General features: G+C 30.6%; 1 protein-coding gene and 1 long non-coding RNA gene across 2 annotated transcripts; one reads left to right on the top strand and one right to left on the bottom strand.

Annotated features, from left to right (window-relative positions):
- The first annotated feature begins 1019 nt into the window (after positions 1-1019).
- Positions 1020-2990, top strand: LOC114417696. Its single transcript, XR_003667884.1, has 3 exons — positions 1020-1226; positions 1471-1535; positions 2473-2990. It is a non-coding gene; the product is annotated as an uncharacterized LOC114417696 (long non-coding RNA).
- Positions 2991-8670: 5680 nt separating this feature from the next.
- LOC114418280 (homeobox-leucine zipper protein ATHB-12-like) lies at positions 8671-9978 on the bottom strand. The gene is made up of 2 exons (XM_028383545.1): positions 9440-9978; positions 8671-9152 (listed from the first exon to the last, which is right to left on the bottom strand). The coding sequence occupies exons 1-2, from the start codon at positions 9791-9793 to the stop codon at positions 8790-8792; spliced, it is 717 nt and encodes a 238-aa protein (XP_028239346.1). The 5' UTR covers positions 9794-9978; the 3' UTR covers positions 8671-8789.
- Between the last annotated feature and the right edge of the window lie 1872 nt (positions 9979-11850).

The following is an 11850-nucleotide window of genomic DNA, read 5'->3' as shown; positions in this document are numbered from 1 at the left end:
TCGTATGGACACTGTAGCTTTATTTATATTAATATGGTGAAGGGCATTTTTGCCATTTCACCTTACGTGCTGGGTGTCCCAGCAAAAATTAGGTACACCAAGTAACTCCCAAAAGTCAAACGTTAGTCTAAGCCCATTAAACGGTAATTGGGCCATTACATGAACAATCATTCGATCACTAAAAAAATGTAATTAATTAACTTTTTGTTTAGGCAATGTGAAAGTTATTATGAAAAGGGTGAATGTATTAAATATTTAATCACCCATTGAAGTAGAAATAGACAGCTACTTTAGTTTCTTTTACATCAATCTTCGATATTATATTATTAATTAATAATTAATATTATCGAAACTAAACCTCTCGAAAGCTGAGTGTTCCACAAACTGTTGCCACAAAAAAAAGGGTCCTTCTATATGAACATATAGCTCTCAATAGATTGAATTTTGATTGGTTTGAATGAAGCTAAGCTAATTCATTTATACATTTAGTACAAAATTCGTTCTTTTGAGTAAAAAATACTCCGTCTTTTGTGAAGAAAAGTAGTTATTCTAATATAAACATGATTCATTACAATGAATCCGTGTCGCTACAAATTCACATGATTTTTTAACTTATTACTTGACGAACTAGACAGATTTCAAATTCACATGGTTGTTCTCAAATTTGTTGTGGAACTAGTTGATGCTTCTTTAGTCCTTGTAAAAGTCTGCAAGAGAGAAGTTTTCTTTTGTAGTTATGCATTAATATTATCTCAATGTTTCTATTAACAATTTCTTTTTGAAACTTGCAGTAAAAAAATTGTTTTTGAAATAATCATATTGATTTCTTCTCCTCAAAAAACATAATTACATTGATTTCTTTACCTTTTATCTTGTTTTGGTCCAAATCAAATAGACAATTATAGATCCAAGTCCAACATTACTTCTGGTCGATATATATCCAATATTCGTTGGGCTTTTGCTACATACACGCTCTAATTTTTACTAAATACTCTAAAAATGTGGCTGAAATTAGTCTCTTTTGTTTTCTCTCTTACGTCCACCAATTACTATTAACATTGATGTCTCTAATTGCAACCTTTTTTAATAAGTTGAGTAGGTAATGACTGATGACTCCCCTGTCTCTAATTTAATTTTATCCATTTTGATAAAATGGCGGTGCCGAAGCAAATGATTCTGGCCAGTGACTGGTGTTGCTGAAGTAAGAAAGGTCACTCATTCTTCTGGTGCGTCAACCTTATTTTTCCTTAAAATCAAGCTATCTATCTGCTTATAATTCCTGAAGGCAAGTAATCAACAAGATTTTTATTTGTTTATTCTTATTCCACTCCAATTTTATTCCATATTTATTGATTGAACCTACCCATCTGTTTATAGCTTTTTGTTTGTTTATTTCCCTCCACCTTTGGTTTGAAGAGAAATCATATAACATCTTGTGGTGTAACATCCAACTATTATGTCAACTTGCAGATGCTCAGTAGAGACTAGTGAGTCAAGATATTGCTGAAATTTTAACAGGCAAGCTTGATATTGAGGTCTAGTTCTTCTGTTATTAGTTTTTTTTTCCACCTTTCTCCATCCCTAGTCTATAAATAAATGAAGAAATATTGTGTCAGAGCATCTCCAACGCAGATGTTTCATAAATTGCTTAAAATTAAGCAATATTGCTTAACAAGTTTTTACTATTGGAACATATGACTTGGCAGTGTGTTGCTTATATAAGCCACAATTGCTTAATTCATTCTTACCAATTAAAGAATTATTTTTCAATTATAAAATTTATTGTGGCTCAAGTTAAGCGTTCACTCTAACAACTTTAGCATTGGAACAAATTTTTGTGTAAAGTTTTTAAATCTATGTGACATTGTAATACTCACAAATTTTTGATAAACAACTCATTTAAGCAATCATGCATTTTAGATGTTCTTACAACTCAAAGAAGAACCTCTTATTACCACCTCCCCAACAACAACAATAACAAAAGAGAACGTCTGATTAGCTTTTTGCAACATTACTATGCTGGTTGCGAATTCTGCAAGGAAGTTGATCACACATACTACAGGAAGAATTTTAAAAAAACTTAAGTCAAAGTCAACCCTAACTAACACTAAGGTCATGAGTCTTTATTGATTTTAGTGATAAGTACAATTGGAAATACTTTTTGATTTCTATACGGTTCTTGTATAATACAAACGCCGTGGAGCAATTAGAAAGAATCGACCTGCTTTAAATAGTCATTAAAAGAAATAACTTTTTATCATCTACAAAGTGACTATTAAACGCAAGTGTTCAACCACGAAGATGATTTGCCTGAGAAGTAACTGCTTTAAAAAGAACAAAGAAAGAGAAAGAAAAGGGAGTGAATGAAAACATTAAATGGCTTGTTGTCTTTTAAAATGTGAATCATTGATACCTAAGTATAATCTTGTGTGTATATGTTTAAATCTGTTGCAATCTCTGCCTATATTTCAGCCAGAAAATTTGGAGTAGAATAAGACTATATTCAAGAGGGTTAATGAACTGGCTGCAAAAAAGGGTTGTACTCCATCTCATCTTGCATTGGCTTGGGTTCATTACTAAGGAAAAGACATGTGCATTATTCCTTGAATCACCAAAGTTGAGAACTTTAATCAGAGCATTGGGGCTTTGTCCGTCAAGGGTGAGATATATGGGGATGGTTTGTCAATTATCTACATGGAAGGATTCTGATACTCTTCCACTTTCTTCTTGGAAAGCAGCATGATAAAGTGCATTGCTTAATCTTATACTAGCATTTGCTGATGTGTTTTAATTAGCTTCTAACAATTGATGTGTCTTTATTAGTGGTTTGAACTCTATGGTAGATAATTCCATATGTGTGTGAATGTGTATGCATCAAAATAAGTACAGGCTATGTATGGCATGACTTTTACTTGACTGTAATTGATTATTGCCCTGGCAAATTAGCTTGAGTAATATATCTCAAAGAAGTGTATGTTATTATTTGAGTACAGCGGGAGTGAATATTCACATCTACATGATCTATGGATCAGTATTTTTAAAAATTTAAACAATTGATTTTGTACCAAGAGTTTTCGTTTGCACACTTTTCTACTTCAGAGGATCTAGATTCAGAATGCTATCACAGTATCACTTGGAAGCTTATTTGAGCTTTAGAGATGTTAGTAGTTTCTTTCTAATGTTATTTTTATTTGGACTCTTTGATAATAAAAATTAGTTTTTATTTATATCACTAGATGATTCTTAACATGCTGTGCTCGTGAAGTGCAAGTAAGCTGTAGAGAATTTGCATACTTTAGCTTTAGACTGAGTGCTTACTAAGATATTCATTGAGGATGTCTTATAAAACACTTGTAGCATGTTTGGATAACCACTGGAATTGATTCTGGGACCCAAAGTCAAGGTGAATATTGAAAAAGTGGAAGCAACTATTTGTTGTTTTGGCTTTCAATTCGCGATTTTGAAACTATGGGAAAAATTGAATCTAATCCAAACTTGATATTAATCTTCCTTTCATTGGATTTCAAGTGTAAAGGGATGCCTCCAGCTTTTTAGGTGTATTTTTTATGAGCATATATACAATAAAATAAAATAAAGATAAATAAAAGATAACGACAATTTTATATGGAATTACATATATTTTTATGTTGAAATCATGAAATTGTTAGACATCATTGTTTCATGTGATACAACTTACACTAGACTCGTTAGTAGTCATACACCTGGTCATACGAGAGGCCCCAATTATGAGTTTATTGTCTGTATATGTAAGAAGGGAGAAGGTTTTGCCACGTACAGCTTAGGTAAATCAACAATTTGAAACACATGCTTGTTTCTGTGCAACATTCCAATTATTGTCACAAAGCCACCTTCCTATACTTTATCTTCCCAAATTATAAATTTTTTAACTGCTATATAGATATATATATTTAGAATAAGCAAAAATGCATACATGTACCAATTATGCATTGTCCTCTGCCATGAACAATACCTCTCCAGTTTCTAATCAAACAGTTTTGAAGATGCAGGATTAGAATTTAGATCTTTGAGTAACAAATACATAAAGACGCTAGAGTTATACATAATGATTCGTTGAGTTTTTTTCATTCATGAGTAGAGAATTACATATAGAAATCAATATAAACTAGGAAGTTAAGCTAGACAAAAATTTGAAGTCAGATTTTCAACAATAGAACAATTGTGCTTATGTTGCACTTTCCAAATACATCAAGCACACTGCAAAAGGATTTTGAGACAAGAAATTCATGTCATTACTTCTACAAATTAGCTTATGCATAAGCTAATTTTAACTTATGAAAAAGTTTATTTCATTTTTTTTAATTTTCTTCTTTAGAAAAGTTTCTTGGAGTAGTTTGTCCAAACATACCCTTAATTTATGTTTCTAAAAACATCAACACAAATGTTGAGGCAAGGGGATTATATCACTTATTTCAGAATAGATTTTCATGATTATTTATAAATCAGAAAGGTAATTAGGTTACCTGTCACAGAGTTGTTTGTCTTGTGCAAGAATTATACCTTAATTTATAATTCACTCTCTCCTTCCATCAAATACTTTATTGTTTAATGTTACTTTCCATGTCTTTTTGACCAACACTATCACCACCCCACTAGCAAATCTTCCACACAGTGGTTGCAGTGTAAGTCAGTGAAGTAAAACATCAATTTTTTGGTAACTACCATTCGCAAAGCTTTAGTTACTTAAACTACTAAATACTATAAATAAAGAAACCTAAGCATTCTTTCTTTATGTGCATTTGTGGGCCTGCAAAATGCTAAGTACTATAGGATACCAAAATGCCATTGTGGTATTTATTTGCATCCCAACACTACCTATAGATGGATATTTCTATGCTTGCTGAAAATGTTGAGACATATAGTAGAGAACAATGTCATGGAATGTAAACATTCTCTACAGGTACAAGTGCTGCTTAAGAAGATGACAGAACAACTTTTCACAAGTTCTCAGCATTTGCTAATTGATATCACACTCAACTTCAGATACCTTAACCAGTAAATTAACTAAATAAGAAAGTAAGATGTTAACATAATGTGATTATTATAAACTACAACAAGAAATGAAAGATCTTAGAGATATTACATGGGTTCATGATCAATATACAATTTTCTGTCTAGAACAAAAAGAATCAGACTATAACTTCATGTCAACATTTATTTATTCTCTCTACTTTGTAGGGAGCTATCTAATAGAGCCTAGCGTATCTACGTGGTGTGGAACACTTCAAACCGTTAAACACAGTCAACCATGTGACAGAGAGAGAATGATTATTCTCTTCGATGTTGACATTTTTATAAAAGAAGTATGCAAGATTTTTCTCATTAACCTTTTGATCGATAGCATTTCATTCGATTCTGCTTTTCATGGAGAGAACAAATAAAAACTTCATTTTCTCATGTCTATAACATGTAAAAAGTAAAGAATATTGTTGTTATTAAAGTGAACAAAAGTAGCATTGTTGTTATTATTGTGAGTGTGTGTTGTGCATTCTCTAGAGTACCGACAATCACTTAAGCAAACTGGTTTTATACTCTTATTGCAATTGCAAAGGTTTTTAAACTTTTCCTATTTATTTAGTTTTTTTTAATAGAAAATGTTGATCAGTATGAAACCGTTTTCATAAAATCTGCACAATTGGTATTTTTCATCAAAAGCTTATTTTATATATTTTTTAAAACGATTAATATTTATTTTACGAAAGGTATCGATCCACGTCACTATTCATCATTTAGGGTTGTGCAATTCCTACTGAATAGGCAGAATATATAGCATTTTTATTTTTTAATCTATTATATTTCTACACATGATGTATTTTGTTTATTATATTCAGACCCTACCTTATTTATTTATTTATTTTGTATACCTCACAAAGTATACTTCCTTCTCTTCCAAAATGAAGGATACTTACAATAAACAAATAATCAATCTTCTCACCAAGCACGTTTTCCAACGAAAGGAATTGTTAATAACTCCATCCACTCCATAATCTCTTGTCAAACAAAGTTTTGGATTAACCTATTCATAAAACTCCCGGTACCCCACGTGCCAAAATTTAGCTTCTTTTGTTCGTATTGCATTACTTTGAATGGATTTTGAATAAGCAATCCAATAAAATCAAACAGGTGCTTGATAGCTAGTTTAATAAATTAGTTGCATGAAAGTTAAAATTATTATAAGAAATTAGATTTTTTTTAAATTTAGATCATATGTATTTTTTACTTTAGGAAATCTTGTTCGAATTAAGATAGAATTATTATGAACCATAAAAAAATATTTTAAATATTTAATGCAAATGCATATTTAGGTTTATTTGAAAATACCAACATGAAGTTTTGTTTTAAAACAGAATGTGGAGGATGATTTTTTAAAATATTATGAATTATATATATAAATTAATGCATATAAAATATTGTTTACTTTATATGGTCCAAAACCTTGTAATTAAGCTAAAAAACAAAAAAGTTAATTAACTATGTAGAAAAACAAAATTTGAACATCAATTTAATTCAATTAATTTATTTTGTTGGACTGGAATTTTTGGGCAACCCTATTATTATTCTTTAAAAAGAAATGGGTACCAATCATAACATGTGTAATTGTAAATATATTTATTAATCTGGTTTGTGTTATGTAGCATGACATGACTTTCATTAAACTGATTCATATATATTTTAGTACACGGGAACAAGAAAAAAAAAAGGTCACAGAATTAGGGCTTTATGTATGGCTAGGATATGAGGTATTGCTTAATAGTTAATGATATCTTTGACCATTGTATTTTATTTTGTTTTCATAAAAAAAAAAAGTTGTGCTTTATTTGTAATCTGTTTTGGCATGATGTAGTGGGACCTATTTGGATTATGCGTAATAAAATTATGTTTTAGTATTTTTATTTTAATTTCAATCGTGTTTTAGACTTAATAAAGGTAAGATTATAACTATGGTTTAAGCCTAATGTTCCTTTCCCGATTGATGCATTGATCCTGTAACCTATCTCTTTTCTTTCTTTTCCATTGAAATGTTCTTGTGAAGATCTTGTATCTGGGTTAAAGTACTCATTGTACCCTGTTTCTAAATATAATTTTTGCTTATAAAATTTTAGGGCTTTTTGTTCATTTTTTAAAGAATAAAATTAAATTAAAAAAAAATATTTACAAAATTTATAACAATTGAATTTTTAAACAAAATCTTTATAAAGGGTACATTATAATATTTTTTTTAAAAAAAAAACATAACATTAAATTTTTAAAGTTGAAACAAACTCGCCTTTAATATTGAAGTGGATTGGACATCAAAATTTTGAGAAGAGGATTGGACATAACTAATGACATAAAAACTGGCAGTAGCCATTTCCTAACTTGAAACGGCACTGAAAGGTACCACCTTAGCGTTGATCAACACGATAACACTCAGACGTGCAAAATGCAAACTCTTTTTTTTTTTTTTCTTACTGTAAAAGGTATTCAAGATTGAATGACCTTTTTACTGTTTTCATTTCATGTTTGTACTTTTTTTTAGGGTTTTATTATAATGTACCCTTTAAATTTGGTAATTGCCAATTAATTATCACTTATTAAATATGTTGTTTTAAGTAATCATGAATTAGTTTATCAGTAAATCTTATTAAACACTTTCATTTAAATTAGGTAGCTTATGAACTTCTAATTTTTTTAGCTTCTCTTATCTTATAATAGTTTATAAGTTTTCAACTAGTTTATCATTTAGTTTTACACTGACTTTTATAGGATTGACTATCATGGAGAATATATTTATTATCTGCAAAAGAGATATGCCAATACGTTTCTTTTCCTTTTTATTTTTATCTGCTCCTATAACTATATACACGGGAAAACATTTTTTTTTACGAAACACATAATTTTTTATGAATATATTATGCAGTGTCATATTGCAACTGCATATACATGTTTGATCAAAAGATGAGATTTTGTTAACTCTATTTCTTGGAACGGTTATGCTCTGAAAGTGTAAAAGAGGATTTCCTAGTTTGATATAATCATTGAACAACTTGCTTCTATTTCACAGGACGAATGAAATTTATATTTTCATGCATTTCAACAGTCTAGGTCTTGTATTGAATATTATTTAAATTTTGGAATAGCCATTTGGCTCCATTTTGGTCATCAATTTTCATAGGCAATGGACACCATGCTTGTGGTAGCTGCTTTTCATTAATTCAAATGTTTATTTTATAGTTTGTGTCACCAACATAATAATGTGGGGTGGGGCACGTTTTGGCCCTTCATGTTGGATACCTGTTAGTCTGAACTTTTTATGTTCCAATTGCCATAAGAAAACCAAACATACATCTTTAATTATAAAGATGTAGCAATGTACCTCTGTGAACTTGTTATCAATAAAATCACTTCTTTCAGATTTGAGATATTTTTTTTTCCTTTTAAAGTGTTTGAACAGTTTGGTTTTCCACATAAATTTATGGAATTGATGATAACCAATAGCCAGGCATAATACACATTTTTCATATAAGAAATATTTTTAGTCTGCGTTGTCTTAGGTGGTGCTTAATTATGTTCTCTTAATTAGTATTGATTTAGTGCGTGTTTGGAAACTCGTTATTAATGAAAAAATCGCGTGGATTTTGCTCATAAACGTGAAAGCTATAACTAATTGCTACCCAGTTATCGAATCTAAGTCGCCAACGTGGAACCAAACATGAAGCATTCATATGCATAAATATTTCCTCCACAAAATTTTGGTTGCTCTGTTTCATTCAGGACCAGAAGTCCCACCATTGGTAATCATCAGTGGTTGATTGGCCTAATAGATCATTGGATTCAAAAGCATTCCAATCTTCTGGTGAAGTCAAGGAACCATCAACATGCTTAGCAAAATTCAGAAGGCCATGTTCATCTTCTAGGCCAAAGTCTTCCACCTTTATGCTTGTGTCATCATCAGACAGAACACCAAGTAAATGTTCTGATATTTCCATTGATGGGCTTGGCTTTCCCTCAGCTTCACATTTCATGGTGCCTCCATTTTCTGATTCACTGTCCATGCTGTTTGCTGCTTCAACTTGTGTGCATCTCTGACCTGGCTCCATTGGCTTCTGCATTAGATGATTCAGCTTCTGCAGCTGTTGAAAGTAGACACCAAAGTTATTACCATTTAATGTAAAATGGATAGAATTGTATTTATGGCAAAACTTAGATATAATTCCTTGTGTTTTTAGTGTTGTTTTTTCTAATCAGAATTGAAGTTTCACTTCGTTAATCCAGGTAATCTTTCAATACATATCTTTATTATGCGGATTATCAAAGCGAAACTTCAATTCTGATTGAAAAAGACAATAGCAACACTTAAGGAATTGTATTTACCCTACTCATTTCTAAAGAATATACTAATTTGTATTGTATAAAGTACCTGAATTAGTAATGTTTGATTTTCCTTCTTAAGAGCTTCAAAACGGGAAGCCAAACTGTTGTAATTGGATTGGAGTATGCCATAGTCTCTCTCAAGTTGCTTTGACTTCCACCTAGCCCTCTTGTTCTGAAACCATATAGCAACTTGCCTTGGCTGCAATCCAAGCTCTCTGGCCAGCTGCAACTTCTTTCTAGGCTCAAGCCTTGACTCTGATTCAAACATGGTCTCCAATGATTTGATTTGTTCATCACTGAACCTTCTTGTGTTGTTGTTTCTCTTCTTTGATCTTGATGGGGTGGTGCTGCTACTTGTGTGAGTTTCTGCCTCTACACCTGCTGAATAAGTATATTCCATGTTGTGTGACGCTCACTCACTTGCTGGGACTATAGGGCCTTGAGTTGAGGAAATAGGTGAGTTTGGTGATAGAGGATTTTTTTGGGGTGTGTGTGTGTTTAAGAGTAGTTTTGTGATATGCACGTATCAATTGGCTTTTGCTTATTGGAGTTCCTATCATGGTGGTCAGAGTGAAGTCCCCAGTTGATGGCTTTATATCCAAAACTCATTGGTCCTGTTGACACCTCAACATACAATATTCTTCCACCTGTACATTGTGAATATTACCTATTTTTCTATCTTAGTGATGTTTATGCTTATATGTATTTCTTTATTTTTATCTCTAGCTTTTGAGATAAACTTTGTGCACTACTTTTGGTTCTCATTCTTCTGAGCCATTTTTGTTGGCTTGGCTTGTGTGGCTTGCTTTGCTTGGTGGTTCAATTTATAATTTAATAATATAATGATATATCTTAATTAATTGTGTGATCACATTGCAGCGTACTCTTCAATCTTCATTATTTATCTTTTTTAATCTCAATTTTAATGATTTATGTGAGTGAGAATGCTGCATTTGATATTCATTTGGTCGTTATCACTGTCATCGTTCTTTTAACTTCTAGGTTTTGTCCTAGAGAGTTTTGTCGGTTACATGAATCACGTTCTTCATTATATTTTAATTTATGTTAGTTTAATAATTGCTGCGGCAGCTTAATGATTAATTTAGTATTATTGACACCATTTTTCTTTACTACGTAGTATATCTTAGAATATTAGTATTACTTTAAGAAATCTTCTTCGTTTAGACGTTTAGTCAAATTTTCTGTATTGCTGCTGAGAAGTCTCTGCAGTTAGCATGATTCATGTGGATCTTTTTCGTTCACTTAATTAAAGGCACCTTAACAAGAGGCAACAAGGTAATCATGTCTGCGTTTCTGATCTTGTGTGTAAATAAAAAATATTGAAAAAATAAATATTTTAAACTATGATATTGGTGAATGTGTATTAATCTTTAAAATTTAGAAAATTAAAATTATAAAGCACTTTAAGTTAAATTAGTGATGAATTCACTCTTCCCTACTTTAAAAACACACTCGTTTTAAAAATGACTTTGTACTATAAAGCTCTTAAAAGAGTTTACTTAAAAGATCATGTTTGATAAAACAACATTTGGACTTTTGGTGGCAATAAATTAAAAGTTGTACTTAGGAAGCAATTTGATACCACTAACAACATGTTTGGGTATGCATTTTGGAAAAAATGGATCCGAGTCTAGTTATTAGTAGCTTTGCCTCTTTTTATTATTTGACATGAAAATTCCCAAAGACATGAGTTAAAATTGCGTGTCTAAACGTTAACTAAATCTAAGTAAGAAATTTGGGGCATCATAGAAAAGATCATTGTGTGGTTATGACATTAAAGCTAATGCTCGAGTTTTTTTTTTTTTTTTTATCAGCAAAGTTATTCTTAAGTTTGTACATATAAGAAATTGTTAATTGTTTTTAGTCTACTGCGACAAACATTTATTTGAGACTGTTTGTATTTAAAATTCATTTTTTGGAACTTCATTAATTCAACTCAGATAAACTTATTTAAGGAGGGAAAAGCTTTCTTAATATTTGCTTTCCTGTTTATAAAATTCAAATACAGAACCTTACTTTAAAAGAGAAACAACATTTTTCCTATTCATACCAACCAGTGTTGGCCTTATATATAATCATCTAAGAGATTTTTTTTATCTGATGTATAGGATATGGGACATTAAATATATATTTTAAAATATTTTTAATAAAAAAACATTCTATTTTTATTCTTATAATTCTTTTTATTTAATTTTTGCATACTGTATATAATAATAATAATAATAAATATCTAATATGTCGATAAATTTATATATTATTCCACACGCCCACAGAGTTAACTAGCTACCTGATGAACGGCCAAAATTAGTATAAGACAAAGGCTCAAACTTTTAAAATCACCTGAAGGAAAAGGTCTGATTAGTTGCTTTGTAATTAAAAAATACATGGTCATTTGTTTTAAAGTTGTGGGAAAATTAAAATAGATAAATATAATTA

This window comes from Glycine soja, chromosome 7 (assembly GCF_004193775.1).
Source record: "Glycine soja cultivar W05 chromosome 7, ASM419377v2, whole genome shotgun sequence".
NCBI classification, from domain to species: domain Eukaryota; kingdom Viridiplantae; phylum Streptophyta; class Magnoliopsida; order Fabales; family Fabaceae; genus Glycine; species Glycine soja.
Note: the sequence above shows the minus strand (reverse complement) of the source record. Positions and strands in the feature narration are given on the sequence as shown.

What these genes read in the sequence shown, in the direction of transcription:
- LOC114418280 (XM_028383545.1), bottom strand. Translation starts at nt 9,793, where the DNA reads ATGGAATATACTTATTCAGCAGGTGTAGAGGCAGAAACTCACACAAGT. An exon ending in ATCAAACATTACTAATTCAG is followed by an intron (nt 9,153 to 9,439) that starts GTACTTTATACA and finishes TACTTTCAACAG; the next exon opens with CTGCAGAAGCTGAATCATCT.